At 35.9% G+C, this 18,596-nt stretch overlaps 1 protein-coding gene across 1 annotated transcript in view; it reads left to right on the top strand.

The window, feature by feature from the left end:
- LOC122805507 (transient receptor potential cation channel subfamily M member 2-like) overlaps positions 1-18,596 on the top strand; it is a 914,064-nt gene that overhangs the window by 644,266 nt on the left and 251,202 nt on the right. The window contains exon 20 of the mRNA XM_044075701.1: positions 17,623-17,755. Coding sequence (XP_043931636.1) covers positions 17,623-17,755 — 133 coding nt within the window. The remainder of the gene's footprint in view (positions 1-17,622; positions 17,756-18,596) is intronic.

Genomic DNA, 18,596 nt, shown 5'->3' with positions numbered 1-18,596 from the left:
CATATGGTTAAGACCACATTATCAACTTTCTGAAAAACTGAACAAAACAAAACAACAAAAATCTACACCTGTGCTCCCCACATTCCCTGGAGTGATGAAGTATCATTTTTCTGCATTTTTTTTGCTGCCTTTAGCTAATTCCGTCTAAAACGCCAATTTTTTAGAGTTTCTGTGATTTAAAAAGCTAGTTTCAGCTGCATATTTTACTGCCTGCACTTTAACAAAGTTGTTTTTGTGTTTAAATTACCTGTTTAACTGTTGTAGGCTACACACTCAAGTGTGAAATTCACCCTGGGGATCATGTCAGTTGCCCTGCTAGACAGGGGTCCAGGGAAGTAAATAGTGTGGGAAGAAATAGCCAGGGAATTGTTATGGCTAGGCTTGTATAGGTCCTAGGGCTGATAGCCTAGTACCAAGCTATGAACCTATGATAGCCATTTCTGTGCATTTAAAGTGTTTTTTTGATTGTATCTGCTTTATTTTCTGAAAAAAAATACTTGTTTTCCCACCTTTCTAAGCTAGTATAGTCCAGTTTTCAGGTTAATGCTGAATTCAGGGCTGTGTTACAAGTTTCGGTGTTTGCCCATATCTTACTTGGATAGAAGGAAGTTTCTCTGTTCACCTGTGAGAGAGGGGAGCTTTGAGCAGCCTATCTGCCCCTGGAGTAGTGGTTTCAGCCCAGAAATAAGTAGTTTATTGGCCATTTTGGGTTAATTTCCATCTCTTTCATTTCCCTGCTATAAAACCTGCATTTGTGAGGTTTTTGCGCTTGTATACAGCTCAGCAAGCTACTGCCTGGTGCCCTGCAGAGTTCTACAGCAGCAGAGAAACAAAAGAGACACTTTGGAGTGATTAAGTATCATTTTTCTGCATTTTATTTGCTGCCTTTAGCTAATTCCACCAAAAATGCTGATTTGTTAGAGTTTCTGTGATTTAAAAAGCTTGTTTCAGCTACATATTGTACTTGTTTTACTGCCTGCACTTTAACAAAGTCATTTTTGTGTTTAAATTACCGGTTTAACTGTTGTAGGCTACACACTCAATTGTGATAGCCATTTCTGTGCATTTAAAGTGTTTTTTTTTAATTGTATCTGCTTTATTTTCTCAAAAAAAACAAAAAACAAACAAAAAAAAAACAAATAAAAAAATACTTTGTTTTCCCACCTTCCTAAGGTAGTATAGTCCAGTTTCTAGGTAAGTGCTGAATTCAGGGCTGTGTTACAAGTTTTGGTGCTTGCCCATACCTTACTTAGATAGAAGGAAGTTTCTCTGTTCACCTATGAGAGAGGGAGCTTTGAGCAGCCTATCTGTCCCTGGAGGAGTGGTTTCAGCCCAGCCAGCCCAGAAATTATTAGTCTATTGGCCATTTTGGGCTAATTTCTATCTCTTTAATTTCCTTGCTATAAAACCCACATTTGCAAGGTTTTTGTGCTTGTATACATCTCAGCAAGCTCCTGCCTGGTGCCCTGCAGAGTTCTACAGCAGCAGAGAGACAAAAGAGAGACTCTGGAGTGATTAAGTATCATTTTTCTGCATTTTTTTTTTGCTGCCTTTAGCTAATTCCGCCTAAACCACCAATTTTGTAGAATTTCTGTGATTTAAAAAGCTTGTTTCAGCTACATATTGTACTTATTTTACTGCCTGCACTTTAACAAAGTTGATTTTGCATTTAAATTACCTGTTTAACTGTTGTAGGCTGCACACTCAAGTGTGATAGCCATTTCTGTGCATTTAAAGTGTTTTTGATTGTATCTGCTTTATTTTCTGAAAAAAAAACCATACTTGTTTTCCTAACTTTCTAAGCTGGTATAGTCCAGTTTTCAGGTTAGTGCTAAATTCAGGGCTGTGTTATAAGTTTCTGTGTTTGCCTATACCTTAGAACTTAGATCTTCTGAAGGGAACCTATATATATATATATATATATATATATATATATATATATATATGTATATATATATATATATCTACAGAAATATGTACATATGCACACATATTTAATGTATATGTAAAACAACCAATCCAAACAATGCCAGCACTTGCTTATAGTTTTTGGCAACTCTTTTAATTTATATTATGGGGACCATGGTTTCACCCTTACCAGCTTTTTCAGTGCAATCTATATCCAACATGTTACTTCAGCCTTAAATATATTAGGTTAGTTTACGCAAACAGTCACATGATACCATCATATCTTGAGACCAACAATCTATAATTTCTTTTTTAAAACTTAAAAAACGAAATCAGCATTTAAATATATTAACAACAAATAAATACCTAAACTGTGTTAAAGCAGAACAAAAAATAGTTCTCTGAAAGTAATCATTCTTGCAAAGCAAGCCAACCATTTTAACCACTTAAATGTTGTGTTATATTTCACTACCATCTAATGGTCATTATTATTTTGTCCATGCCCATCAAAAGAGTTCTAACACTTTAACGATATTTTGATTTAAGCCCACTTGTTTCGAAACTCCTGAATTAATAATCCAGTTTTCCCTTCACTGTTGAGAATTTTATGTTTTTGTTCCTTAGTCAAGAAACTATGACTGCCCACCTTATTTACACCTATAAATGTATATAAGGTGCACTTTTCTTTCTTTGTTACAATTAACATCTCTCGTGGAGAGAAATTCTGTATAGATTCATATAAGAGGCATTTGGCAAAATTAAAAAGCTCTGCATAAGTATACCACCATATAAATCACCCATGCTATGTTGCTATTAATGAACTTCATAATTTCATATGTCCTCAATTATTTTCACATGTAAAATATTTTGTATTGCAGACCCTTTTGCACTCTACATAATTGCCGCATGAAAAACATTTTATCTGACTTTAAGTTGATATGTTTGAGCAAGTTTTTTATACTTTAAAAAAAATACACTGTCAAACTTTTATATCTTTTGTATGTCACTCTACACTTTTACTGTAGAATATCTTTAAAAAATGCATCATTTGCAAGAATGGGCCAACACTGATTTAAAATCTGTCTAACTTGAAATTAATTATTCCCATATGTGGTTACAAATCTGATCTGGTTTAGACAAATTGACAGTCTTGAAAACATTAACATCACTTACAGTACTTGGGACAACTAAATATCATTATGTGTTCCTTCCTCAATTGCTGAAACTTGCAAAATATTCAGAAGGTTATTTGTTTCTTTGTTACTTACAGAGTTGCCAAGCACTGTAGAATCTTACACTGCCTTACTAATAAGAAGGATGAAAAGAAAACAGCCCTACAGTGATCTCCAAGGCTGGTGGAGAATGAGAAAGACAGAATCCAAATGTAAAAAGACCAAACAGAGAATGGTTTTGCTTCAAATCAGTTAAGGAAGCATTTAAACTCAGAATATCAGCCTGTCTTTGCATATCAATTAATAGGACAACAAAGAGCACAGACAGAAGTACTTGTGGATACCTTGAAATATTTGGAACATTATCCACCTTTACCCCAGTGTCTCTTGAGAGAAAGTCATCCCAAGTGAATAATGTTAATGTCTTTAAGATTGTCAAGAAGACTTCAGAGACTCTGGACTATGATACCATTATGGTTTTACAGAAAGGTTTAAATTTTGTTCCAGAAGCTAACCTAGTGAGTACTAGTAAATTACATTTTGGTTATTTTTTCAACAAAACAGAGCAACTGTTATAAAGCTACAGAATCCTAGTTTTTTGATAGTGTTTCTGCCTCTCACAGTATCTGCCTTTGAGAAAATATGTGAAAAAATAAGGGCTTTGGCAAATAAGAAAGCTGTCCAGAAATTTTATAATCTTAAGTTATTGCAGCATCAGTTTTTACAGCGCTTAATGAAGACTAATGAAATGTGTGTACAATGTAGATAAGGGAGGTATTAACAGTTTTGGATATGCAAACTTATGAAAATAAATTGAAGGTAATGTTAAACGATAAAGCATTGTACAGTACATACATCATATAGATGCATAGATATGTATCTAAATGAAATGTTTTTATGGGGGTTTACAAAAGGAAGAATTTGATTATTAGTATTGTACATAAACCTAGGCTGGCAATGATGTTTAGAGTTCTAAAAATCCACAAGAGAATTAATGAACTACCAATTTTTCTTATTTGATGATAGTACAAAATATGTGGTTAGAGCAATATCTTACGTGAAAGATATATTTGATTTTGTTGAAAAAGTTCAGAATGTATATTCTACCAAAGAGACTATTTTAGTAACTCCTGATATTCATTTCATATAAACTGTAATACCACATGATATGGGCATCGAATTGTTGGAAGCTGAACTCATGGAACACGAAGGTTTATCAGTTAAGAACATTAGACTAATTATTCACTAACGGACATCATTCCACATAATAGTTATTTTTTTCTATTAAAATCATTGCTTCCAATAAAAATGTGGTATTGCAGTGGGAGCAGCAGATGCACCTAGTTATGCAAATGTAATTTTGTCCTGATCCCCTTTAATAAACATACCATACCAAATGACATTTGACGACCTTTATTAAACTTATGTGGTATTGCAATGGGAGCAGCAGATGTACATAGTTATGCTAATTTAATATTAACATGATGGGAGTAAAAGTTTGTGTATCCTAATTTTTTATCAGTATGTTGGTTGGTATCAATTTGTAGATGATGTTTTTTTTGTTTGGTAATGTAGTAATGAAGTATTATTTTTTATAAGAGCGTCATCCACTGAAGTTATAAAGTTAAACGTTTTTAGGGGATATTAAAATATAACGCAAGTTAGTAGAGGCATTTTGCCCACAAGAATAAGTTTTAGGAATATAACTGCTAATAGTGTGTTAGTTATGTAGAAGAATGGAAAAGTAGTGTATAATCAAGCTAACAGAATAATACACTGGGCTAAAGACAGAGATATAATTAGGCAAAAGATGGTGATTTACAAAAAAAAATTTAAAATAATGGCTATCCAGAAGAGAAGATGGTAGGAGCAAGAAAAAAAAAACAAAAAAAAAGAAAGGCTGCAACAAACAAATGAGATGAAGAGCAGTAAAGGAGATATAAGGCAGAGCTGAACAAATGACATATCCCTTACTTTTTCTTCAGAATGTTATCAGATTAGAAATATAACCTGTAATAACCAGAAAATGGTTTCTTCTCATGACTGCCCACCTTATTTACACCTATAAATGTATATAAGGTGCACTTTTCTTTCTTTGTTGCAATTAACATCTGTCTTGGAGAGAAATTCTGTATAGTTTCATATAAGAGGCATTTGGCAAAATTAAAAAGCTCTGCATAAGTATACCACCATATAAATCACCCATGCTATGTTGTTATTAATGAACTTCCTAATTTCATATGTCCTCAATTATTTTCACATGTAAAATATTTTGTATTGCAGACCCTTTTGCACTCTACATAATTGCCGCATGAAAAACATTTTATCTGACTTTAGGTTGATATGTTTGAGCAAGTTTTTTATACTTTAAAAAAAAATACACTGTCAAACTTTTATATCTTCTGTATGTCACTCTACACTTTTACTGTAGAATATCTTTTAAAAAATGCATCATTTGCAAGAATGGGCCAACACTGATTTAAAATCTGTCTAACTTGAAAGGAATTATTCTCATATATGGTTACAAATCTGATCTGGTTTAGACAAACTGACAGTCTTAAAAACATTAACATCACTTACAGTACTTGGGACAACTAAATATCATTATGTGTTCCTTCCTCAATCACTGAAACTTGCAAAATATTCAGAAGGTTATTTGTTTCTTGTTTGTTACTTATAGAGTTGCCAAGCACTGTAGAATCTTACACTGCCTTACTAATAAGAAGGATGAAAAGAAAACAGCCCTACAGTGATCTCCAAGGATGGTGGAGAATGAGAAAGACAGAATCCAAATGTAAAAAGACCAAACAGAGAATGGTTTTGCTTCAAATCAGTTAAAGAAGCATTTAAACTCAGAATATCAGCCTGTCTTTGCATATCAATTAATAGGACAACAAAGAGCACAGACAGAAGTACTTGTGGATACTTTGAAATATTTGGAACATTATCCACCTTTACCCCAGTGTCTCTTGAGAGAAAGTCATCCCAAGTGAATAATGTTAATGTCTTTAAGATTGTCAAGAAGACTTCAGAGACTCTGGACTACGATACTATTATGGTTTTACAGAAAGGTTTAAATTTTGTTCCAGAAGCTAACCAAGTGAATACAGTTGTAGAATTAAAAGAGTTCACTAGTAAATTACATTTTGGTTATTTTTTCAACGAAACAGAGCAACTGTTATAAAGCTGCAGAATCCTAGATAGTGTTTCTGCCTCTCACAGTATCTGCCTTTGAGAAAATTTATGAAAAAATAAGGGCTTTGGCAAGTAAGAAAGCTGTCCAGAAATTTTATAATCTTAAGTTATTGCAGCATCAGTGTTTACAGCGCTTAATGAAGACTAATGAATTGTGTGTACAATGTAGGTAAGGGAGGTATTAACAGTTTTGGATATGCAAACTTATGAAAATAAATTGAAGGTAATGTTAAACGATAAAGTATTGTACAGTACATACATCATATAGATGCATAGATATGTATCAAAATGAAATGTTTTTATGGGCGTTTACAAAAGGAAGAATTTGATTATTAGTATTGCACATAAACCTAGGCTGGCAATGATGTTTAGAGTTCTAAAAATCCACAAGAGAATTAATGAACTACCAATTTTTATTATTTGATGATAGCACAAAATATGTGGTTAGAGAAATATCTTACGTGAAAGATATATTTGATTTTGTTAAAAAAGTTCAGAATGTATATTCTGCCAAAGAGACTATTTTAGTAACTCCTGATATTCATTTCATATACACTGTAATACCACTTGATATGGGCATCAAATTGTTGGAAGCTGAACTCATGGAACACTAGACTAATTATTCACTAACGGATATCATTCCACATAATAGTTATTTTTTTCTATTAAAATCATTGCTTCCAATAAAAATGTGGTATTGCAGTGGGAGCAGCAGATGCACCTAGTTATGCAAATGTAATTTTGTCCTGATCCCCTTTAATAAACATACCATACCAAATGACATTTGACGACCTTTATTAAACTTATGTGGTATTGCAATGGGAGCAGCAGATGTACATAGTTATGCTAATTTAATATTAACACGATGGGAGTAAAAGTTTTTGTATCCTAATTTTTTATCAGTATGTTGGTTGGTATCAATTTGTAGATGATGTTTTTTTTGTTTGGTAATGTAGTAATGAAGTATTATTTTTTATAAGAGCGTCATCCACTGAAGTTATAAAGTTAAACGTTTTTAGGGGATATTAAAATATAACGCAAGTTAGTAGAGGCATTTTGCCCACAAGAATAAGTTTTAGGAATATAACTGCTAATAGTGTGTTAGTTATGTAGAAGAATGGAAAAGTAGTGTATAATCAAGCTAACAGAATAATACACTGGGCTAAAGACAGAGATATAATTAGGCAAAAGATGGTGATTTACAAAAAAAAATTTAAAATAATGGCTATCCAGAAGAGAAGATGGTAGGAGCAAGAAAAAAAAAACAAAAAAAAAGAAAGGCTGCAACAAACAAATGAGATGAAGAGCAGTAAAGGAGATATAAGGCAGAGCTGAACAAATGACATATCCCTTACTTTTTCTTCAGAATGTTATCAGATTAGAAATATAACCTGTAATAACCAGAAAATGGTTTCTTCTCATCACATAGTGGAAAACGATAGGTTTATACTCCTTTCATTTGTTACAATGACAGGTAAAAGCTTGAAACACATTTCTGGGAAAAAAGAATTATACAGAATTTACAGATAATAAAAGAGGAATGTATAAGTGTGAAAACTGTGCTCAATATAGGTATAGCTTAGGGGCGAAACTGATTTATTACAGCTTTGAATAAATCATTCACTTCACTTATAAGTTTTACATAGAATTCAGATTTTGGGGTTCATATTGCAATATGCAGTAGCTGTGAAGAAAATATGTGGTCAAAACAACTAATTGTTTAAAAGTAAGGTTATATAAGTGTCATTATGGAATTTTGAAAAACATGAGCTCAACCCCTTATATAGACATTTAACAATCTGTTTGAAATATAAATAATTTTTAATTTTTCCATTGTGGATTATAAGGAAAAAAGTAAAGGGATGACAGGGAAATAAGTTAAAAGTTAAGAAATCTAGATGTCACATTTTATTAAATGCCTTATAGCTACAGAGGTTAAATTATGCATTAGATTTTAAGTGTATCTTGTTACGAAATAGTTTGAAATGCTAGTTATTCAAGAAAATATTAATCTGATTGGCTAATTTAAAAGTATGTGATGTTTAGATACATATTTAAAGCTTTTAACAACCTTATGAAATTGAGACAGTATATGTCCTGAAGATGAAAGTACTTACTGTTGTGTGAAATAAAGATAGCTTTACATGTACATGTTCTTTTTTTATTAGACATATGCATTTTCCAAACTTTTAACCACTCATATGTCAGTTACTGTGTTCTAATATATGCATTTCAACTTTAAGTTTCATTATGAAAAGACACACACACACACACACACACACACACACACACACACACACACACACGCACGCACGCACGCGCACGCACACACACACACACACACACACACACACATTACCATGAAAGGCCTCTATGTTCATACCCCAAGGAGACAGAGTAGCATATTTCAAAATCAGTTTGGTAACAAGTTTATTCAAGGTAATTTTTGTCACCTGTTTTGGCAAAAATATAGAGAACAACACAATAAATGTAAAACTTTGAACACTGTTAATCAGTGTAATATTTATGGCCTTCTTCATATTAGCAATGAATCTCTCTACCAAAGATTTATCTGTAGGTATAAAAGTTCATAGGTTCATAGGTACATACTAGGCTATTGGCCCTAGGGCCTATATAAGCCTAGCCAAAAAGGTACCCTGGCTTTCGCCACTCAAGAAAATTATTTTCCTGTGCCCCTGTCGAGCAGAGCCACAGAGGTGATCCCCAGGGTGAATTTCCTATTTTCCATCCAATCATCAAGATTTCTCTTGAAGAGTGCTAATGAGGAGCTTTGATATAGATAGGTAGCTTGTTCCAGAGTATGGGAAGTCTCTGGGACAGGAATCTATCCCTCCAGCATGTTCTGTTTATTGTGGTGACAAGGGTTAGGTCCCTAGAGCTTGTAGTTTGGAGGGATTGGGATTTCTTTAAGTGGAGCATGTTCAACAGCTCTGGGTTTGACATAGCTTTGAATGTTAGGCAGAGATCGCCTGTGAGTAGGCGATATGCGACGGAGTAAAGCTGGAGTTTTTTTAGACGGTCTGCATAGGGCATCTGTTTGAGGCTGGTAATCCTCTTTGTGAGGTATTTCTGCGGCCTTTCCAGTTGTTGTAGATGTCTTGTGAGGTACATACCAAAAGGGACATTGTACTCTATAATAGGTCTAATGACAATGAGTAGAGGATAACAATGACCTCTTTTTTCCTGGATGAGAAACCTTTTGTGATGAGGTGTGCCATGTAGAAGGATTTCCTGACTACTGTGGCAATGAGATTATCAAAGAAGAGACTACTGTCCACCTGTATCCCAAGGTCTATTATCACACTTTTGGTGTTAAGTAGACTACCACATATGTGGTAGCTCATGGGTACAGAGTTTTTACCAAAAGGGATGACAATGCTCTTTTTGGCATTGAGCTTGAGGCAATGGCTTTGACACTAGGCATCTGTCTCAGTGGGGCCCTTTTCTAGGGTGTCCACATCATTAGGAGATTCGATTATGGCTCTTAGTTTGCAGTCATCTGCGAACTTCATTAGCCAAAGACCTTCTGTGTTAGTCTGTACTTCAGAAAAGTAGATACCAAACAGGAGAGGACCCAGGGCTAAACCCTGTGGTCCCCCACTTGTCACTGGTCTGAAGTAGGATTTAGAGTCTGCTACTTTCACAGTGTGGGCTCTGTCAGTGAGCCAGTTGGCAACCCATCTTGTAACATAGGGATTTGTACCTAGTTTAATGAGTTTATCTATAATTCCAGAGTGGGGGGTGGTGTCAAAAGCCTTGGCAAGATCTAGATAGGCTGTGTGAACCACCTTACCCCTGTCCACGGCTTTGGTGACTGCTTCAAAGAAGTCTGTCAGGTTTAGGAGACATGATATGCCTTTTACAAACCCGAACTGGGTGGGTCTAGAGTTTGGAGATTACCAATGTTTTTGTTTGTAAGTTCCATGATGATATGGCTTTGCAGACCAGACTCATTAGGCTAATGGGGTGGTTTTTCCCTGGGTCCATGGTGGCCCCCCCTTTGTGAAGTGGGATAACCATCACTGTGCAACATTCAGTGGGACAAAGCCTGAGGTGAGGCTATGATTGAACATGGTGCTTAGGTGGGGTGCCAGTTCATTCTGTAGTTCGTGTAGAACACAGCCTGGGAATGTTGTCAGGTCCCATGGATGCTGTGCTCTGGGCTTTAGAGAGTGTGGTCTTTACCTGTGCAGCCATGATTACAGGAACTTTGCATTCTTCTGGTATAGAGATGGACCGTTTAGGGGGTGTGGGGGGGGGGGTTAAGTTAGCACTGAACCTATCTGCCAGGATGTTGGCAATATCAGGTGGTTCTGTATATTTAGTGCCATTGTGCTGTATCTCAGAGCAGATCTGAGTGTTGCCATTGAGATTCTTGACATAGCTATAGAATGCTTTGTGGTTGTCTTTAGAATCAGTGGTGATTTTGTTTTCATAACTAGCTCTGGAGGATTTTATGAGGGATCTCAGCTTCTTACTGATGCTGACCAGGGAGTTTCTCCAATCATGGGATTTTACTCTTTTTTGCAACAGTTTCTTTCTTCTGTTGTAGAGTTTGTTTATGACAGGGGACCACCAGATTGGCTTCCTTTTTGAAAGATAGCATCTTGGTTCTGTTAGGGATAGCACAATCCATGCACTCGTGTTTGGAGGGTGGCCTAATGCTTAAGGTGTTTGCCTTACAAAGACAAGGTGCAGGGTTTGAGCCTCACAAGGGATAATTGGCTAGGCTTGCAAGGGCAGTTAGCCTAGTACTAACCTATGAACAAGTGCATTTGTGTAGGATTCAGCAGTCGTACCTCTATTGTCCATCTGCATGGGTTTAGTAAAGTTTGCCACTTCTGTCTTAAGAATCGTGAAGTTGGCTTTGGAGACATTTTTTACGGTGGTTTCCCTAATGGGGGGTAGGAGCGGGATGTGGATGTCTACGGTGATTAGCTTGTGGTCGGATCTGACCAACGAGGACCTGACCTCTGGTGTGGAACACCTGTCGCCCATGTTGGTAATGACCAGGTCTAGGATATTGCTGCTCCTGGTGGTGGTGTGGATAAGTTGATCTTTCTGTGCACTGTTCATTGTGTGCCACAGAACTGGTCAACCTGTGGGTTGTTCAAGATTTTTATAATGACTAGTATTTTAAGTATTGTGACAATCCTGCCAAATGCTAGGATGACCACATTAGCTATTGTGGGTGATCTATGCTCATTAATAGGAAAACCTGAGTATGCATCCACCAGTACTAGTAAATAGTTTTTGCCGTTGAGTGCCTCATAGAAGTCTTAACTAATGTTCTACCTGTGTGCTTTTGGTAAGTCAGACATCTGGACAGGTACAGTTTTGCATTGCTTCGTTTTACTCTGCAGAGTATACAGTCTTTTCATATTTTATCATATTGTCAATGGTTGGTAACAGACATTCTCCTAATCTATTGGTAGTGTCTTAGCATATCTCATGAGCACTTTTTGTGCACCATTCTGGCTGTGTTTTTCAAATTATGAGTCAGGCTTTTTGACAAGCAGGCACCGTTTCCTGAAGCAAATATTTGATCCGTATACTTTTCATAGCTCTTTATAACCTCAGCAATTTAAAGTTACTGTTTGAGAGAGATAGAAGTATATATAAAGAAGGAATATTAAATACTAATAAGCCAAATGGAATGCACAAATGTGGAAGTTGTAATGTTTGCAGGTTTATCCTAGAAGGACCATATGTTAACTTGAGTCATTTAGCGTATACTATCAAGGTACTAGGATATTTTAATTGTAAAAGTGAAGGACTGGTTTATATAGGGGTCTGTACAAGTTACACTGCATTCTATATAGGGATGACAACGCGGACTTTATGTGTTCGAATTATGGAACATTTATATAGCATAAAAAGGAAAGATCACAATAATGCTTTCTTTAAGCATACATTAAAATGTCAAAATTACAAAAAGTTTTTATTTTCAGCTTTAGAACAGGGAGTTAGTGGTTTGAGAGGTGGTGATTTTAAGACTGATTTAGGGCAAAAAGAAGCTTTATGGCAAATCAAATTAAACTCAGATAAAGAACCTGGACTTAATGACAATGTCAACATTAAATGTTTTAAAAAAAAAAAACGTAGAGTGTATTTACACAGATAGTGTGCACAGGTTTTTTTTAATTGTATACTGTTCCTTTAAGATTATAAATGGTTGTGCATTTTTATTGGCTGGGATTTGTATTTAAACTTATTGTTTGTAACATTGTGTATTCTGATGAAGTCTTGAATGAAAGCGTGGAATAAAGTGTTGTGGTATGCTAAATTTGCTCCTTTGTATTCAGCCTGGTTCCAGTTTTTCATTCCTTGGTTGGTCTTTCTACTGGAATTACTGATTATTTGTGTTTTTTGTTTGGTTTAACATCTAAAAGGAACCTCCTGCATGAAGGCAAATGCACGGCTCAAACCAAATAACCAGCAAACCAAAGAACAGAGCCAGCATACTGTGACCTGAAAACTTTTATTAATAAATAAACAACAAAAAACAGACCGGTTTCGGCTGGAAAATATCGCAGCCTTCCTCAGTGTGAAACAAATACATCAATCATTGCTGTTTAAATATACCCATCTCAAAGCTTATTGGTTCTTCCTAAAATTGTTCATTGAGGCCAGGTGAGAATAGTCCCCCTAGCTTGACAATACACTTTTTTTCTTTAGCATTTAAAATGGAATGCCAACCAGTCTTATTTGAACAATTCCCTCTTATAATATCAATCACCATAAAAGAAAATTTGGCAGTTTTATGTACCAATTGATGTTTGAAAAGTGCATTGTTAACCTTTTTATTCTTAATATTGCTGATGTGTTCTGATATTCTTAGTCTAAGTGGATGGGAAGTTTGTCCAATGTAGAATGAGCCACAATTACATGTGGCCAAATATACAAGCCAATCACTGTTGCAATTGGCAAAAAAATTCAGATCATAAACCCGAGCTTGTTTGGTTTTCCATTTTACTATGGGTGAGAACAAAGGAGACTCACTACTTGATGTGAATGTGCATTCCACACCTGGAAGTGGTGACAACAAACTAATGGCACAATTATTGAAGACCATGAATGATATCCAAAAGACTCTGCAGTTGTTGGTGCACGAACGAGTCAATGAACCCTATGGGTGTTTCATTTCTGAAGAAGATACCGAAACTGTTGTAGAATATAACATCATGTTGAACAAGGTAACTGTCATGAGGGGGTCTATATCAAAATCTCGAACGTTTACTTACCCAAACACCTAAACGCCGACACATATTCCACAAACTGCAAATACACTGAATGCCCTAAACCGTGAAATTCAAAAACACGAAATGCCATAGTTGTCCCATCCCACCGCCCGCTACATACTACCTACACAAACAAACTAAATAAACCACATACATACACTAACCAAAACCCTACTTCTAACCCTAAACTAAACTTTACTTCTAACCCTACACTAAATCTTTCATATACCATCAAGTATGCACTTAACTTAACCCGCACCTTAACCCTAAGGTCCGTAACTATCGCACACTTAACTTAAAAAGCTATACCCAAACAAACTAAATAATCAACACACATACACTTAATAAAACCCTACTTCTAACCCTACACTAAATCTAACATACATTACCATCTATGCAGTTACCTTAACCCGCTCCCCTAACCCTACGGTCCGTAACTATCACACACTTATTTTATGGAGCTATACCGCAGAAGGGCCAACCATGACAAATCAATGTTTTGGATTTGCGCTTCAGGACGATCAATATTTTTGTGGTTTGATGAAGACGTGTTGGCATTTAGGTGTTCAGGTAAGTAAACGTTCGACTTTTTAATATAGACCCTCATGAGGTTCATTGCAAACCTATTAGGACTTATGCAGATGTACCTTCCATTCTCTGTAGTGGCTGAATCCTTTTTCCACATCTGAGACACCAGTAAATACTTTAGAGATTATGTCCTACAAAGATAATTGTGAAACATTATGTAGATTACTTGAGAAATATAAGAGCTTGGATCTTGAGAATAAATATTTTCAATGTTGTATAGAACTGGGCATAGTACCGAAGGGACTAAGATTCTTTCAGTGCCCTAACAGTGTTGAAACTACTGATACATTTTTTGCTATTTTAAAGGAATTCTTTAACACCGCTGGTATCAACGTTTTATATTGGTCATGCAGAATTCTTTCATGTACTTGAGCATTGTAGACTGTGTTTCTGATTTTCTTGCAGAGTCAGTGTTCTTGGAACAATATATTCTGCTATCTTTCAGTTTTTATATCTTTCTCCCTTCTCTGATGTGACCATTGGATACCCTGATATATAATCAGCAAATTCTTTAGTTTCATCTGCTATATGGAAATTTAAAGTGATAGGGTTGTTACTGCAGTGGTCATCCTTCTCTTCTGTTTTGTTATGAGGTTGCTAGAGTACTCCACTGGCTTTGTGGGCAGTGATCAGCATAAACTCTTTTCAAACCGGGAAATATGGAAATGCTCATAAGGCTACTCTATTGTCAGTGCTTATTTTACTTTATATACATACCTCTTCTCCTTATCTGTCAGTTTTTTTATTGGCAAAGGATACCATCTTTTGCTTACCATCATACACTTGGATCAAGGTTGTTCAGGCTTACTAAACTGCTATTCACGTAGGTGTTTTTTTATCTCAATTCATGTTTAATGAACAACTTGGCCTCAATGAGTTAAATGATGCTATTATCGACTGTTTGAGCCAGATCTTCTCTCTGTGAATAAGTTCTCCTCGATTTAGAGGAATAGCTATAGGAAGACTGAAGGTGTTGGCCTCGTAACCTTTTAATGATGTCCATTTTGTCAAAGTTTGCCTAGATCTTCTTCCATTTACTTAATTCCTTTCTTAGATAGATGGGTAGTCCTCTGTATTATTGGGCTATAGGTGGTATGGTTACTTCTACGTGCTGTTTAACTTGTAAATTCTTCAGTTTTCCTATACCTTCAGATAAAATCTTGTGCTCTTTAAGTAGGTTGCTTTGTCTGTTATTCGGGATCTTTGTAATGGCTTATAACCACACTGCAGGATAGTGTAACAGGCAAGCTTCAGTCCTTTCTGCTACACTGAACATGACCTTTGTTACCTTGTTATTTAACCTTCATTTATGCTGCAAAGCAACCTTTCATAGACAGATGCTGCACAGAGTAATATTAATATATCTTACTACTAGATTTATGTAGCTTTATCTGTAGCCCTAAGCTTTGGTAGTGCAGCTTCTTGCTATTACGTCTAATGTTGAATGAAGTATCAAAGTATATCATCATCCTAATTTCAAACATCCACAGTTAATACTAGCTTTGTGTTGCTTTCACTCTCTTGTACTCTGTATATATTGGGGCACGTACCTGTAAGATTACTATCTTCTGTTACAGTCTGATTTTCTTGACATATTAGGTATTCATGACTTTTTACTCTGTCCATCTATATTTCCTGTACATGTCATTTCATTTGTTTTTGTTGATTCTATCATTTTAGATATATGCTTAAGCATTCTTGGAAAATGTTTAACCTTTTATACTTTGCATATGTTTTCTTTCACTGGTTATTGTCTTTTGTATGAGAAATATTAAAGGATGATCTGTTGCAGTATGTCTTGTATGGAGCATTCTTGCATATAGCAAATGTTTCTCATTTTTCATTCCTTACATCCTTTACATCTTTTGGGTCATCTTTATCACTATGTAGTATGTTGCTACTTTTTCACCAAGGCTATTCTATTTTCTTGGCCTGCAATTCTGAGATGTCTCTCTGTTCCTCTTTCTCAGTGTCTTACAATTTGTAGATGACTATTTGAGTGACCTTTGAACAGCCACCTCTGTCCACATAGTTAAAAGGGAAAGGAGGTTCCCAGGTCTTTGTTTCACACGCACACACAGACACACACACACACACACACACACACACACACACACACACACACACACACACACACACACACACACACACACACAATTTAAAGTCCCTGATCCATCTGCTGCTTGTCTTTGGAATGTGAGAGGAAACCAGTGCACCTGGGGAAAAGCCATGCTAACACAGGGAGGGCACAATTTCTACAAATGTACTGCTTTGGTTACAATGTCAAAACTGGATGAAATGCACATTAGTATATGAAAAAGATAGTGAGTATGACATCATGCATTCTTTTCCTGAATCACAGTGGTCATTCCTGTATTCTAGTACTGACAGCTGTAAGATAGTGAGTATGACATCATGCATTCTTTTCCTGAATCACAGTGGTCATTCCTGTATCCTAGTACTGACAGCTGTAAGATAGTGAGTATGACATCATGCATTCTTTTCCTGAATCACAGTGGCCATTCCTGTGTCCTAGTACTGACAGCTGTAAGATAGTGAGTATGACATCATGCATTCTTTTCCTGAATCACAGTGCCATTCCTGTATCCTAGTACTGACAGCTGTATAGGCAAGCATTTGCGCTACCCTGCTTATCAGTATGCAAGTAAAGCAGTGAAGGGCTTCTGCTGCTCTACTGTATGACTGTAGTATACCAACAGGGCAACATGGTAACTTCACTTGTGTGTTAGTCATGCAAGGGGGTGCACAGTGCATAACGCTACCTGACTCTTCATCCTCTGCATGTTCAGCCTTATTCTGTATGGGGGTGATCTGATTTGCTGATCTGCTCAGCCCAGCAACACTTTGCAATTCAGAGTTATGGGAATCAAACTCAAGACTACAGGATGTGACTTGTGAAGAGGTGTTAGAAATGTAATTCACCTACTGTTTGTACTGCTGTTGTACCCCATTCCGGAGTAACTCCAGTGTCATGTATTGGCATGGGTGCACATTTTTCAATGCTTCATGCCCCTTGATGTGAATGTCCCTATTCCTGAATGAATCCAGTGTGAAGTAATGTATACTGCATAGCAGATACTGTTGTGCTCTCCTTCAGTTACCTTCCCTCCACTTTGAAGCCTTTCCAGTGTCAGTACACATGTGGTATGCCCTGTACAACATGTCTTCAGCATCTCTACCCTGAAGAACCTGTTGTGCAGGTGAAGACACTTCAGTACATTAGTCATCTCACAGTGCAAATAGTGACAGATAAGTGAAATCATCATAAAATCATGCATCAGTCAGTGAATGAGAGAAGGTGTTCTTCGTAGAAGGCTTGGCATACCATGTAGAGGGCATGTGTGAATCTCACCGTTAAGTAAACATGTGCTGGTAATAACTTTGTATGCTCTTGAAATGTAATGTTTATATGACACTGTCTACTGTCAAAATTCCTGAATTTTAATATATATGTTTATGTTTGTTTTGATTCTCAGGTTTTTTCATGCAACATTTTATCCAGGAAAGATTATTCTGTCTGTGGATTACATTTTATTTTGCCTGCGACTCATGTATCTATTTTCAGTCAGTAAAACTCTAGGCCCCAAGTTAATTATGCTACAGAGAATGGTATAATTTTCATTTTATTTACTTCATAATGTTATTGCATTATTTTGTTAATCTTTCTTAAGAAATGCATTTTTATTTCATCTAAATATTTACTGTAGTCTGTTTTAAGTTTCTGTACAATTATATCCTGAAGGTACAAAATGGGTTCTCCTTAAAGGAGTTGGAACTTACATCTGTATGGTATCTTTTTTCTATGTTTTTTTCAGCTGTTATTTTTAGATATATCTTAGTGGACTTTCTTTGTAACAGACTCTTGTTTGGGAGTGATTGTTTCAGCTGTGTACTCCTTTAACAGGCATCGGTTCAAGTTATGAAACAAGTTATTATTTTATTTAAGTTTCATAAACATTTCTACCCAATGTGAACATTTTTACTTTCTGGCTTGTAATTTGCACCACTTTTAGCATACCAGCCATTAACAAGTGTAAGTTTATGCCAAAGGGTCTGAGCATTAAAGGGGCACCTAAATGACTCCCAGTGAGCATTCATCTGTAGACTTGGTAAGTCAGAGTTTTTGGTTCAAGGTCTGGAGATCAAAAATGTAAATAATGAACAAAAGAAGGTCTAGCACTTAACCCTGTCTAACATCACTGGTCACCTTCATGCTCTCTGAGGAGGACATGCCCCCCCCCACACACACACACACAAACACTGTGTAGGTTCTGTTTTTTAGCCAATTTGCTAGCCATCTTACTACATAGGTATGCATTTGTAAAGCATTTATCTTACTGTATTTGCTAGCATGGGAGGTGGTGTCAAACATTCTGGCCAAGTCAAGATATGATATTTGGACATCTTAGACACTTTGTTACCTTTTTGAAGAAGTTAATTAGATTTATTA

The sequence above is a fragment of the Protopterus annectens genome, chromosome 6.part1 (assembly GCF_019279795.1).
Source record: "Protopterus annectens isolate FY-2018-M chromosome 6.part1, PAN1.0, whole genome shotgun sequence".
In the NCBI taxonomy this organism is placed as follows: Eukaryota; Metazoa; Chordata; order Ceratodontiformes; family Protopteridae; genus Protopterus; species Protopterus annectens.
Note: the sequence above shows the minus strand (reverse complement) of the source record. Positions and strands in the feature narration are given on the sequence as shown.